The sequence below is a fragment of the Papaver somniferum genome, chromosome 11 (assembly GCF_003573695.1).
Source record: "Papaver somniferum cultivar HN1 chromosome 11, ASM357369v1, whole genome shotgun sequence".
NCBI lineage: Eukaryota > Viridiplantae > Streptophyta > Magnoliopsida > Ranunculales > Papaveraceae > Papaver > Papaver somniferum.
In genome coordinates, this window is record NC_039368.1 from 133,492,746 (window position 1) to 133,507,754 (window position 15,009).

Below are 15,009 nucleotides of genomic sequence, written 5' to 3' on the forward strand. Positions count from 1 at the left end.
GTTTAAACCTGCTGAAAAATGGAATAAGTTTCTAAAGCAAGTGAAACTGAAAATTAACATAAGTTTAAGAGTTATTAACAAGTCTAAAACCACAATCTAAGAGTTCAAAACATAATATTAGAAACATAATAACGCAAACATAATAAGTTTAAGAGTTTTATGGATCCTTCTCATTGTTGTTATATCTTCCTCCACATCACTAGCTTTTCACCGTCACTAGCTTTTTCACCAGCATCAGCTTTTGCTTTTCCCTTCACTGGACCTATGTAGTCACCAGCCTTATTGTAATAGGGGTTCACTCCAGAAAAGTCAAATGCCTTGAAAAAAGTTCTTGGATCAAGCTCCTCTTCTTCCTCCTCTAATGATGTGCATTCTACATAGTTGAGGGGATTGTTAGGACTGCTCATAAACCTTAGAAATTCTTCAGGTTCTTTCTTACCCATCAGAAGTAACTTTCTTACAGGGCAATTCTCTTCGGTTTCATCAGAAGGATTTTCTAAAGTAGGATGAAGCTTGTTAATCCATTCTATTAGCTCTGCCGCATTGTTAGGACAAGGGATATCTTCTATGTTTTCCTCTGGGAACCTAAACAATACATAAATAAAAGATATGCAAATTTTACACATTGAAACATGGTTCTGGTCACCCAGTCGGCATGGTCGATAATCTAAACAATGCCGACTAATATTTAGTCGGCAAGGTTGTATTCATCTACAAGACGACTAATACACACTCGATATGGTCCTATTCAAGAAAGATGACGACTATTAACTCAGGAAAATAAAGTTTCTGTGACATAAAGTCGTGACAGTACAAGTCTAAGAAGATGTCGACTAGAGAAAACAGGCAGGGTTGGTTATATTGATTACCATGCCAGCCCTGGTTAATGTTTCACAGTCGCCATGACAATTATGAAAAGATGGCATGTTATTCATGTTACAACCCTGCCGACTACCACTTACATCCTAAGGCCGGCATCTTTTTTTTTTAAAAATCCATCATTTTCGATTTCTAATCTAATATAACAATCAAAACACACAACACAATAATGAGTTTGAGTTTAGACATCACTTACAGTCTTCTTTTCGCCGGTGGAGGGTTCTTTTCAACATTCTCAGGGATTGCATTCTCGGGGTTACTGATTTCACTAGTTCCAACTTTTCCCTTACCTTTTCCCTCTGATTTGGATCTTTTGATATTACATGTTGAATCTTTATTGCTGCTTGATCGTTTAGAATCAACCATTTTTATGGAAAATCAAAGTTGACAATTTGCAGAGATTTGCAGAGAGGTTAATGGAAGATGAAGGAGGAAGAAAAGATTCAGAGTCGGTTTAGTTTATAGTTTTAGGGTTAACCGGGTTTAGTTTTTAAATTTAATTAGTTCAAGAGTATTAAAGTAAACTCACCCATATGTAATCTCCCCTTAATAAGGACAATGGGTCCATTTAAATCTGGATATACCTCAATTAATCTGGATATAGCCAAATCTCGCAAGTAAAATAAACTCGTTTCAACTTTTTCTTTTACATTTGCAAGTAGTATCACAACTAAACCAAATAATCAGCCACGATACTCCTAAAAGCCCCTGGTTGAAAATTGCCCAAAACAACACGTGCGCAAATTTTTGCCCGTAAATCCATAAACACTGCACAGTGTGCACATATTTTGGACGGTGTAAAAAAAGACTCAAAGTAGCATCTGTAAGTGTGCTAGACGGCTGGAAACATCTCTTGGATAGGGTAAAAAAAGGACGATGTAAGTGAATCCAACCCTTATCATGCGTTTACGGGGCACACTTTTGTTTTAAAAAACAAGAATTTGGTAAATGTTTGCCCACTGATTAGGACCACCACCTACACCCAAATGATAAGCCCCAAGAAGAAGAAAGCGTGTCCTTTGTTACAACCTCATAAAAAACTTTGGGACGACCAAATCTTGCATTGGGGCAATGGGCACCTTGCACAACCTGTACTTACGTAGCTTCATTTAACTCCATACAACTTTCCCCAAAGGGACAATGTACCACATACCGTTCCCCAAGTACCAACCATCTTTTCTAGGCAATATCATCCTTATTCAATATTATCCCCAATTCAGCTCGAGGTCTCAATAATTTCTTTTATCTCTTATAAGAAATCGGTGTCGACCATCGAAAATACTGCTACACAGCTATCCAGTGGAAAATCAGGAAACAGACAGATTAGCAAACTAAGCAGCAGATGGAAGTTAGTTAAGAACAATGTTGCCATACAAACACATTATCTTATTTTTCTTAAACCAAATTGTATTAGCTAAACTACTTGAGTACAAATTACCCTGTTTCTTTTTTTTTTTTCGGTCCAATAGTATTATTTTTATCCCTCAAAAAGAATGAAAATCTAACGCTAGTCTTTTATGTTGAAAGTACAATAAGACATAGATTTAAGCAATATGCACTTAAGTTTATACTTTAAACACGAATTATACTGGGCTATTTGCTAGTGATATGACGTACATGGCGAAATATTAACCGTCATTCACAGGTCCTGGATATGGAAATATAATATTAGCTTGGGCAAATAGCTATACCTGGCTATCTGATAGCGATCTGATGCAGATGGCAATAGATCAACCGTCATTCACAAGCCGGGAATCTGAGGATATAATTTTTAATGAGGGTAAATGCCATTATCCGACGGGCTAGAAGTCACCATGTTAAAAGTGGCCCGTAAAAAATGTACCTAGTATGCGAAGAAACATAATTACCCATTTTTTTAATGCCGCCTGGGATAAATTTCCGCGACAAAACGTTTTCTTTCATTTTCGCCCCTTTTCTACATTCCGTCTGTCACAGTGAAACTGAGTGGCGCAAAATTAATTCTCTCCTCAAATTAAAATTTTCCTCTGATCATCATTTACTGATAGGAACTTAGGGTTTTCTGCGAAGCTCCAACCATCCATTGCGAATTCGGTATATCTCCTTCTTCTGCTACTGTTTATGGTATGTTATAAGTCTTCAAATTAGGTTAATCTTACTGTGTTTCAGCCTAACTTTCTTTTTTTCTATCAAATTAGGTCAAAATCAATTACTAATTTAGGGTTCATGAATGGATAATAATACTGAAGATTAGTATGATTTGATAAATTTATTTAGCATAAAAATGGAATCACATAGTGAGAGAGATACGGTGGTTGGAGTAGATGATATAAACCATAGAGGGAAACAGATTTGTGTGATACCTGATGGTGCCGATTCGGTGGAGCCACCCAAGTACGTCAAGTTATTCGATAATTCCGAGCCGAGATGTAGTAATAATAGTCCTAGTGTTGATGCTATTGATATGGTTGAAGAGTTGATATATAAGAATTACAGGAATTTGAATTTGTCTTTAGATGGAAATAGTTTGGGTAGTAATGTGGAAGCAGGAGGAGGGGAACGAGGAGGAGGACATATTGCTGCTGTTTCGAGGAAAGAGAGTGGGGAATCTGTCCGAAGGGGTAAGCAGCCGTTTACTTCAGCTGGTGGTGGAGAGGATATGAGAAATATATCTCGTGTGGGAAATTTGGTACAGGGGGAGGCTAAGAATAAAGCGAAGGTTAGTATTGATGTGTCCAAGAATGTGACTAGGACTTATGATAATGTTATATCAAATGATTCTATATCGTCTTCGGGAGGGTTGAGGACCAAGGTTCTGGCATCTGGATTTTCGAGTTTTCTTGTTAAGAGTAGTTTGAAAGGGAAGGGAGCTGTGTGCACGTATCCAGAAGGTGTTGATGGGTTTGGTGTTTCCAAAACGAGTCAGAATAAGAAGAAGAGTTGGGGAGTTGATAGTGTAGTTTTAGATGCTTCGTCGGATGTCAGTGTCAAAGCTGAAAACCCATCACGGCAAAGTGTTTCTGGTGTCGAGCGTAAGAGGTTAGATGATGGAATTAACTCCAGAGAGTGGATGAAACCAGCTTTTCGTAGGGGTGTTGAAGATGTAGTTTTAGATGCTCCGTTGGATGCAAGTGGTCAATTTGAAAACCCGTCACGGCAAAGTGGTTCTGGTGTCCAGCGTAAGAGGTTGGGTGATGGAATTACCTCAAGAGAGTGGATGAAACCAGGTTTTTGTAGGGGTGTTGACGATGTAGTTTTAGATGCTCCGTTGGATGCAAGTGTGAAAGCTGAAAACCCATCACGGCAAAGTGTTTCTAGAGTTCAGCGAAAGAGGTTAGATGATGGAATTACCTTAAGAGAGTGGATGAAACCAGGGTTGCGTAAATTGGATAAAGCTGAGAGGCTGGATATTTTTATGCAAATTGTACAGCTTGTTGATCTTGCACACTCCAAACAGATTGTATTGCGAGACTTACGTCCGTCTTGTTTAAAGTTGTTGCCATCAAATCGAGTCAAATATGTTGGCACATTGGCACGGAATGCATTGTCAGAGAGCATGCCTGATTTAGATGTTCCCTTCTCAAAGAGGCAGTTGAGTGCCGATAAGGACGTGGGATCAAGTGAGCATGCCCTCCATACTGTTACAACAAAGCATCGAAAACTCAATGAGAACATAGCATCTACTCGGCAGCAGTTCGGGTTTTTACCTAAACCTGACTACAAGCACAATACAGTTGATATCAGCAGCACTCAGACGCATTATTCTGGTTATTCAGAAGACAGACCTCGGAAAAGGTCCAGCAACGGCATAATACCTAATAGCAATTGGCCACAGTTGGTCTCTGTAAATTCTCAGTCCGAAGAGAGGTGGTATACTAGCCCAGAGGAGCTTCAAGGAATGCGAACCACATTGTTCTCAAATATCTACTCTCTTGGGATTCTTCTCTTTGAGGTTGGTTTATATTTTTTATTGTTTTAGCTGTTACTTTAGAGTCCTTCTTATACCCTACACTGACACATTCCTGCTGTTTAATATTACCAATTCAGTTAGGTAATGGTATTCATTGCTAGAAGGAAGAGTTTATGATATACTGAAAAAGCTAATGAACTCGAACAACTTCATTGGTAGACCTCAGGAGAGAAATTCTTTTAGTTTGATTATAAATGTCTTATTGGAAAAGATCCTTTATTATTCGATTCACCTGCATTGAACTTATACGTATTTTTTGTGTTTATACCAGAAGTTGGAAAAATAAGGGAAACTTAAATGTCTTTAAGATTTTTCTGGCCCATGTCCCTGAATGATTTTTCTTCAGATGAAATATAATGCCCTCTTGGCATTGTTTAGTAGTGCTATGTAGATCTTGACATTTGTGATACAAAGATACTAAAACACAGATCATAAGTTGGACTTCTTGTTCTGTTGAAATAACGCTCTATGTAGCCTATTTTCTGTGCTGAAATGTTTCCTCTTCATATAAGTATCCTAATGCAACTGTAGAATAAAATAATATTTGCTACCTGTTGCAACTTATTAAACAACTTTTATACAAATCTGTATTTCCTACAGGTTCCACATTTGTTTGTCGCTAGTCAAGCTATCCCTGTTTTTCGTATTTTTGATAGAAAGGATATATTAGCCCGAGTTAGACTAATTTGGCCTCATTATATTTAGCTGCTTTCCCATTCTGAGTCATCGGAACTGCATACCGAAGCAATGTTAAAGATTCAGCATCGAATTCTTCCTCCAGATTTTCTGTCAGAAAACCCAAAAGAAGCTGGTTTTTGTCTCTGGCTTCTTCATCCAGAGCCCTCATCACGGCCCACAACAAGGTATTCCCAATTCCGTCCAACTCCCTGTATCATATCTGTGATTGAAGCTATTATAGAAAAAATATGTCAGCGCAAGCCTTTTAACCTAGAGTGCTCCACACTTCAAGATAGCGCATACATAACGTTGTTTGTATCGGAAGGTATATTTTACTAGACATAAATCACCTGGTAGTAGAAGCCCAAGAGCTTGTATACCATACCTGTTTTTTTCTATCTTTTCCGGTTTCCTCAACTGGCATATGAAAACTAGCAAAAAAGTTGCAAGCTGTAAGTATACGCTTGTTGTCATATTTTGTTCTAAGCAGCAAAGTGATTAATATGTAATGATATAAACAGGGCAATCCTGCAATCTGAACTTATGGGCGAATCTCAAGAGTTGACATCTGAGGATGGGTACCGGTCTGTTCAAGAAGATTTTGCTGAATCAGAGCTGCTGCTGCAATTTCTAACATCTTTGAAGGAACAAAAAGACCAAAAGGCCTCTAAATTAGTTGAAGACATCAGCAGCTTAGAAACAGATATCAAGGAAATTGAGAAAAGACGCTCAATAGAAACAAGGAGTATTCGTTCTTTGGAACATAAGAATACAAGAGAACAAGACCTCCTTCCCAAAGAACCTCTAAGGTTAGACACATGCGATAAGGTTTCACCTTCGTTAAATGTGAATGATGATAGGTTGATGAGGAATATGAGCCAGCTTGAAAATGCTTACTTCTCCATGAGATCCCAACTCTTGCTTCCAGATGCTTCTGCCACTGGTCGTTTGGACACTGATTTCCTTAACAGGCGGGATAAATGGTCACATGTACAAAATGGGAATACACCACGTGTTGTGAACCAGAAACCTGCAGATCGCGTGGGTGCCTTTTTTGATGGTCTATGCAAGTATACTCGCTATAAAAAGTTTGAAGTGCGTGGGACATTAAGAAATGGGGATCTTCTCAGTTCTGCGAATGTAATTTGTTCATTGAGTTTTGACCGAGATGAGGAGTACTTTGCTGCTGCAGGAGTATCAAAGAAAATTAAAATCTTTGATTTCAACGGATTGTTGGATGATTCTGTTGATATTCAGTATCCAGTGGCTGAGATGTCCAGCAAATGTAAGCTCAGTTGCGTTTGCTGGAATAGTTACATAAAGAATTATTTGGCTTCAACTGATTATGATGGTGCTGTACAGGTGGGTTTTCTTATGCACTAAATGGTGTTCATTAAAAGTATATGTCTGTGTGTCTGTAGCATAGATGTGTAGTAAACTAGTAGTTTAGCTTGATACAAACTCTAGGAAACTTCACTTTATGTAACAAAGAGCTGAGGGTTTGGCTACCATAAGCTCTTTTAGTTGGTCATTTGTGAGTCGACAACTCAAGGTTCTCCTTTACAGTTCTTTGCTAATCATTTTTTTTACTAGATTAAGGTTACTTGTATATCTGTCACTAGTCAATGACTGTTTTATGTTATTTACTAAATTCTTGAACAGTTCATAATACCATTTGAACTGCAGCTCTGGGATGCAAGCACTGGTCAGGGATTTGCTCGATACAAAGAACATGAGACGAGAATTTGGTCCGTCGATTTTTCTCAAATGGATCCCATGAAGTTAGCCAGTGGAAGTGATGATTGTTGTGTGAAATTATGGAGCCTTAATGAGGTACGTTCTCTTATCTTATCCTAAATTCCATGCTTTTAAGTTGGTATTGAAAACATTGAAAATTAGAGATGGGAACTTGCTATCTGTAGTTTGTGCCTGATGATATTATTTGCATCACTGGAGTTGGAACATAGAATATTATAGTTCATAAATTCATAATCGAGATGAAAGTAGGATGGGTTTGATAGGCGGTAAGTCTGCATGAGTGCTGATAAATAATTCTCTGACCCGGTTAGAAAGAAGTAACTGAACAATAACCCACTGGGTTTACTATTATATTGAGACATTCAAATGCTTTAAGTAAACCATGTATCTATAGATATTTCGTAATTACAAGCTTACAGAATGCAACTTTTGTACAGAGAAAGTCTACCTGCACAATACGCAGTGCCGCAAATGTTTGCTGTGTTCAGTTCTCTCCTTATACCCCGCATTTGATGGCATTTGGGTCTGCAGATCATAAGATGCACTGCTATGATCTTCGAAATACAAGGATCCCTTGGTGCTCATTGGCAGGGCACGGGAAAGCTGTTAGCTATGTGAAGTTCTTGGACCATGAAACCCTTGTTTCTGCATCCACGGACAATACGCTAAAGCTTTGGGATCTCAACCAAACGGTTTTTGGTTCATTGTCTACTAATGCTTGCGGCTTAACCTTTAAAGGTCATACTAATGAAAAGGTAGGTTTGCCCTATCCTAAATGTTGTTCACCTTTGAACCTGCAACTTTTATTTGTACGCACTGGATGTTAAAATATCTCGAGTAAAAGTATCGTAGGGTGTACGTTTGTCCAAATCTAGTGGAGGGATAAAATGGTGAATACCTTGGGTTTGGATGAACAAAAGAACCATCACGTATGACATTGGTTTTAATGCAAAGAAAAAAATATTCATGAACTAATTAAACTGAATGCATTTTGTTTATCCTCCTCAACTACTTTAGCTATAAGAGGTTCTGATATGTATTTCTGATGTTGATCCACTGAAAAGTTGTTTGACGTAAAGTAAATGTTGATTCCTTATCTGTTTATTAATTTTTCAAACTTGCTTCTTCAGAACTTTGTGGGCTTGGCCGTCTCAGATGGATATATTGCTTGCGGTTCAGAAACAAATGAGGTATTCTTTGCTCTTTTCAAATTTGATTGCATTTTCACACTCTGACTTTTAACCAAAAAAGTGCTGCGTACACGTGTCAGGAATTGCTGGAGAGGCTTCTAATTCTTTCTTTGTTTTCTGCAGATTTATTCTTACTATAGATCTCTCCCTATGCCAATCACTTCTCATCAGTTTGGTTCTATTGATCCCATTTCTGGACAAGAGTCCCGCGACGACAATGGACAGTTTGTTTCAAGTGTTTGCTGGAGAAGGAAATCAAATATGTTCATGGCTGCTAACTCCACCGGTACTATAAAGGTGTTACAAATGGTGTAAGGAAAGGTTTTCTCTATATCGAAAAGCTTGTGGTGCCACAAGCTCACAGAGCTTAAAATTTAGAGGATGATGCTTAAGAATTTGAGGAAGCTTAAGCTATTGAGACATGGTGAATCTCTTGTGTGGAAGACGATCAAGATCCTAGTCTCACGTAGAGTAAATGTTCGTGCATGATTTTGATAACAAATGCTGACTTTTTCATCCTACCATCGCGCGTCTGCAGCAACCACCTTAAACAAGAAATCAACGTGTGCGGGTGGGTCGCCTTAAACACATGAGATTAGATCAATGCTAATCTACCGTCGGGTCGCCTTAAACGTATGCGGGTTTATGTAAGATTTGATCAATGCTCTCAAGCTGCACAAATGCTCAAGTGAATGCCTGAATGGCGAAGGCTTCTAAAAGGTACCCTGAGCCAGACAGTTTCACGACAAGCACAAATTTTGAAGGGTATGTGGTTAGTTTTCTGAGTTTTGTCCATAGGTTTGTACATCTCTAGATCAACAACATTTGTATTACTTTCTTGGTGGAAGGAAATGCAAAAAGGAAAGTGTGGTTACATTAGGTGTGTGTAAATTAACTTCAGTTATAATGCAAAAATATCATCAATACATTTGATTTTGTACATTTTTCAGTATCTTCTTTGTTATCATCCTTCTTCCAGTTTCAGAACACATCTCTGCAGTAATTTTTACAGATCAGAGCCAAGCCAAGGAGGGAACCCATCCAGAAACACCTCTGCTGCAAGTTGGTAAGTACAGTTGGTTTCTTATCTTAGCCTTGTCTTTTTCTTTGTTAATAGTTCCACACCATGTACTGTTTTTGACTGGGTGAAAGCTGGAATTGGAGGTACCCTAAAAATAGGACTGCATTGTATGAACCCAAAGAAGGTTAAGACTTGAGATAGAGAGCCAGCCCATGGAAAACAGAAGGTACAAGCAGACAAGCCATGTGACTGTTGAATGGGCACAAATGCATATGATGCTAGCTAGTAGTACAAATTTACAGATAGTATTATTTTTTATTCTGATTTTCTAAATAAAGGACAAACACAAGTTTAGGGTTTTCAAGACCCCAATTCCAGTTTTAGAAAACTGTGAAAAGATATTGAACTACAATGTCACCAACATTGATGCTAAGCCATCCCAACCATCCATAATGTGAACCCTGAAACTATGGATTGTCACCAGAGATTGAGTAATGGGATTTGCAAGTAGTTGCATAAAATATAAGCAAGATTTTCCAACAACCCTTTTGTCTTGTATTAAGAAATTAATAAACTCTGAACAATTAGTCAAAAAAGATGGAAAATCTCTGTGCTCTGAAATGAAGAGAGAAGCCAAGAAAATTGTCAAAAAAAATCTCTTCTGCAACTCCATCCCACTTTGAAGTAAAATCATAGATGTTGCTAATCTAAAACAAAAAACATTCATTCTTTGATTCTTTAAACAATTCTTAACAACAATGTGTCAATATGCTCCTCTTCCCAACAAAAAGTATCCCCTTTTCTTTTTACATCCAAAAAAGTGAAACCCCTTCCTTTGTCTATCTATCTATCTCTTCCTAAACCCTCTTAAATTCCAGCTCTTCTCATCAAAATAGCTTTTACTGCCCCATCAATCCATGATCCTTAGTAATCTGCACACATAATTCCCAATAAGTTAACCATGATTTTAGACCACTAATTTACACTAAAAGGTGAATAAAGAAATCAATTTAGTAATTAGTATACTTTTCATAATCAATCAAAACTTACCATCATCATCATGTTTCTTCAACAATGATCTAGTAAACATCAAACAAATAACAAGAAATCCAACACCAGCTGCTCCTCCCACCACAATAGCAATTGTCTTCCCTGTATTTTGTGCTGCCCCACCACCACCACCACCACCTCCTCCTGCTCCATCTCCTTTGAACAATCAAAACCAAACCCATCATCATCAATGAAGATATTAAAAACACACTAAAAAGATAAACACCAATCAAACCATAGAATCAATGAAGTAAAATAGAACTGTACCTGGTGAATCTTTCTTTGAGATTCCATTAGGATAGTAAGTATAAGTCATGTAACACTTGTTCAAATAAATCTGACCAGAAATTGAACTCCCACACTCAACTTGTGATTTCTGAACAACAGTCTTCACACATTCACCACAATCATTCGTACTCAAATCACCTTCACACTGAGCCAACACATAAACAGACTGATACTGACTAGTATAAAACCCATTGTTTTGATTCACAATACCATCAGCTACTGAAGCAAATGCGGTATCCCTCCTCTCTTCAAAACCAACCCCAGATGCTTGAGACCTTCCACAAGTTTTATAAAGCATCTGAACACCTGAAATCACCGGGAAGTTTGATACCGCATAAGAAACGTAACAGCCGGTCAGTTGGACTCTGCCGGCGATTGTTTTGCCACACATGTTGTCTATGATCTTTGGGAGTTTACTCACACAACTGTAACAGTCGCCATTGCTTAAATCTCCTCTACATTGGAAAATACCAGTGAATGAAACTGACCCACCACCATTTCCACCTGCACTGGCTTTGAAGAACTTGGTTTTTGAAGATTGGGAAATGAGTGAAGTGAAAAGACCTGAGAGTGCTTGTGAATAGACTCCTCCTCCTGTTGAATCTGCGAATGTCTGGTTTGCACAGCCTTTGTAAACTACTGTAGAGTAATCTGGAGCAGATTTGGATGAAGATACAAATGTAGTAGAGATGATAACTAGGATTAGAGTGAGTGAGGTGAACACACCCATCTGATTTGATGATGGGTCTTCTTTTTTGGATTTCTTTGGTTGTTTTTTTGCTCAAATCATTACTGGGGAATGGAAAGAGGATGGGTGTTGCAGGTTTAATGGTGGTTTTCAGAAGCAATTTTTTTTCTTTTCATAGTCTCTTTTTTTTCTTCCTCTGGTCATTCAATTTCAACCTAGGTGATAGTTATAGGGGATCTTCTTTCTTTCTCCATGTGATTGTGAGGTCACGGGAGCTGTATTAAGGTATTATTAATTTATTAGCTACACTGACAACTGAGATAACAACACTGCAGTGTATCCCTTTTATCATGTAGTTTTATAATAACTAGGGGGTGAAATAAATTTACACTTTGGTATTGTCTGTGTGTTTGCCTGCACTGGCACTGGTGGGGCAGGCAGTATCAATTATACTTTTTACATTTGCTTAGAGCATCCACAACCATGAGCTGGATTAAATACCAAAAACATGACCAAAAGCTAAAAAAATTTGGTATTCTGCTTCTTCAACCACAATGGGAGAAGACCAAATTTTAGTCAAACGCTAGTATAAATCACGTTTGAGCTCCAGCATTGATTCAAGTTCCGCCCGATGCTTGGGCGCACATATAATTAACGCATGACTTGGACGTGCACAAAATGTTCGCCTGGTGTGAGACGCATATTACATCACCGTTTGGTGTTGGGCGTTTACTATAACAACGCTTGGTATTTGGGTTTGGTGTTGGGCGTTCACCATAACAACGTCTGGTGCTTGGTTTTGGTGTTGGGCGTTCACTATAATAACGCCCGATCCAAACGGACATTATGTCGTCGTCTTGTTGGACGTACTTTATACCAACGCTCCATTCAAACACTATTTTTATTAACGCTCTACAATCAGACGCTCACCATACTCACGTATAAACCTAGACACTTACTATACTTACGCCTAACCTCACACGCTCAATATACCTGCGCCCATTAAATTTGGGTTTGGTCTGAGTTGACGACTACATTTAGTCTCAAACCCTAATTTTCCAGACTATATATAGGTTTAGTCTCTTCCACTGCGGCTCACTTTGGGACCAAATTTGGGTATAGTCCCCAAATTTGATCGTGACTGTGGTTGCTCTTAAGAGGGTTTTCATTTTATTTTTGAAGAGAGGCAAGCCTTAATTACATTGATAATAATACTCTGTTTTAAAGAGGTAGAGTATAAATAGCATAGCTAGTTTAAATGGCCTGGTTTGGGTTGAAAGTAGCACACCCAAACCATAAGACAAATCTGCAATCAGCAGAGATGTTTGGATCCAAAGATCCAACCATTTTCCAAGGTTCTTTTTTAAAACATGGTAAAACATATGACATGGGTAAGAAAGGATCCATAGATCCACCCATTTATCTCTTGTTTTTTCAAAGTAACGGTATCTGGGATAACCTGAATATGTCATCATAGGACGGATCGATATTTGGACGCGGTCTTTGTCTTCATCAAAATTTGCATTCTTGAACTATTTGTTGCTGGTGTCTTCGGTAACTTTGAAGTTTCTGCTGGTGTCTTTAGTGAATATGTCGTATCTGTTATTGACTTTGGAAATCCTGAAACTGTTGTTGGTGATAATGATATTGTCACATCCCCATATTGATAAGAACATAATCAAAACAGTAAGTCCTAATACTAACCCTAATAACCAAGAAAAAAAACAGATCTATGAATTCCAAGATTGTTAAAACAACCTAGATCATCAAGATCATATACAACTATAACAAACCAAAACAAAAGCCGATAGTTGGAGTTGCTTTGTCTTCTTCATAGATTCGAACTGAAAATGATTGTATACTTTGCTTTCTTCTTTGCAAAAGATCACAACCCATACCTGCATGTCATCCGTAAATCCATAGAGAAAACCCATAAAATTGCAACAAGAAAAGGATCGATGATGGAAATCAATCGGTTACTAAAAAATTTAAAATTTAATAGCAAACTGTAGATCAGGGAAAGATAAAGCGATTTATGGTGCTTTATCTGCTCAGAGAAGATATCAGTCAGTTGAGTTCTTCGTTAAAAAAAGTTTTTGGAAAGAGAAATTTTTTTGGTTCTACTTCGGGTATCCAAACGTATAAGAAGAAGAAATCAATTTTAAAAATCAAAAGTAAAAACATTTTGCTTCACAAAGAATTATTATTTTTTACTTTTAGAAAACTTTCTGGTATTATATGCCTAATTTCATAGTTTTTGGCTTGTAGAAATCATTTTTAAACTTTATCGCGAAACTAACTTTTGACTTTTCTAATTTTCAGAAATTGAAAAATAACTTCTGAAGGGTATCACCGACTCTTTAACAAGTTTGGATACCAATTACAGGGGGTTAGTCAATTGGGGGTAGTATAGATATTGAGAGACTTTTTATGTAAGAGATTTTGGGTGACTCTCTGTGAGTTTGGAGATTCTGGGAGACTCTATGGATGAATTTTAAGGAATTATGGTGATTCATAGAGACAACAAAACATATATGAATTTTACCTTACACACGTGAAACAAGCAGTATATTATTTTTTTTTACAAAATGAATATATGAATAATCCAACGAAAAATGTGTAAACCCATGCATGGCTAATAGAAATTTTAACCATTTTGCAATAAACAATCAAAACGAGACGAACACAAGGGATTTGAATCTCTAGTAAACTTATTGGGTTTTGGAAGACATCATTTTTTTTTTCATTTTTTAAGGGTTTAATTGTAGCTTATTTGAATATTGTTTTTAATTTGTTGATATTTAAATCTTAAAGAAAAAAGTCGCTCAAAATATCACCCATTTTGGAGAGATTTGTTTTTAGCATTTTATGGTATGTTTTGTAATAAAAGTCTCTACAAGTCTCTCAAAACCATAAGTCATTGATTTCAAATTCCAAATCCAACAAGAGAGAATTCTGAAAACTTTTAGAAAGTCACCATCCAATAACAAAGATTGTTTGAGGTTTTGAAAACCTCTTTACTGACTAACAAGAGATTTCAAAAGTCCCTTGAATACTTTTAACATCTCCATAAATCTCAATTAACTAACCCCTTATTAGAAAGTTATTTTTCGACTATTGAAACCCAAAAAATCAGAAGTTAGTTTGAGCACATAACTCAAGAATAACTTTTGTAACGCGTTTGGATACAAATATGCTTCTCCAGAAGTCGAAGTCGGAAGCATAACTATTTTGCTTCACAAAAAGTTAACTTTTCGAATTTTAGAAGTCGTTTTCAAATTTGACTGCAAACTGACTTCTGACTTTTCGACTTCTAAAAGTCGAAAAGCTATTTCTGATGTGCTATCCAAACAGAGTTTTGCGAAGTTTTCCTTTTGACTTCTGGAAACAAAAAGTTAGTTTGTTATCCAAGCACTAATTTTCACAGAAGCACAAATCTTCACTTAAAGATGCTTACAAGAAGAAAAAAACAACAAGTTTTGCCTTTTTGGATTTGATGGTAGGCCAA

At 37.2% G+C, this 15,009-nt stretch overlaps 2 protein-coding genes across 3 annotated transcripts; one reads left to right on the top strand and one right to left on the bottom strand.

Moving 5' to 3' along the window:
* The first annotated feature begins 2,435 nt into the window (after positions 1–2,435).
* On the top strand, positions 2,436–9,406 carry LOC113322863 (protein SUPPRESSOR OF PHYA-105 1-like). 2 transcript variants are annotated; one of them, XM_026571037.1, is made up of 8 exons: positions 2,436–2,952; positions 3,057–4,810; positions 5,534–5,691; positions 6,028–6,868; positions 7,169–7,339; positions 7,702–8,019; positions 8,395–8,454; positions 8,578–9,406. In XM_026571037.1, exons 2-8 carry the CDS (start codon positions 3,143–3,145, stop codon positions 8,767–8,769), a joined length of 3,408 nt encoding a protein of 1,135 aa, XP_026426822.1. In that variant the 5' UTR covers positions 2,436–2,952; positions 3,057–3,142; the 3' UTR covers positions 8,770–9,406. The 2 variants fall into 2 exon arrangements, with proteins under 2 accessions (XP_026426822.1, XP_026426823.1); XM_026571038.1 differs by having other exon boundaries at positions 2,446–4,810; positions 7,193–7,339.
* A 601-nt stretch (positions 9,407–10,007) lies between these two features.
* Positions 10,008–11,808, bottom strand: LOC113322865 (cysteine-rich repeat secretory protein 11-like). Its single transcript, XM_026571039.1, has 3 exons — positions 10,793–11,808; positions 10,526–10,681; positions 10,008–10,407 (listed from the first exon to the last, which is right to left on the bottom strand). Exons 1-3 carry the CDS (start codon positions 11,541–11,543, stop codon positions 10,400–10,402), a joined length of 915 nt encoding a protein of 304 aa, XP_026426824.1. The 5' UTR covers positions 11,544–11,808; the 3' UTR covers positions 10,008–10,399.
* Between the last annotated feature and the right edge of the window lie 3,201 nt (positions 11,809–15,009).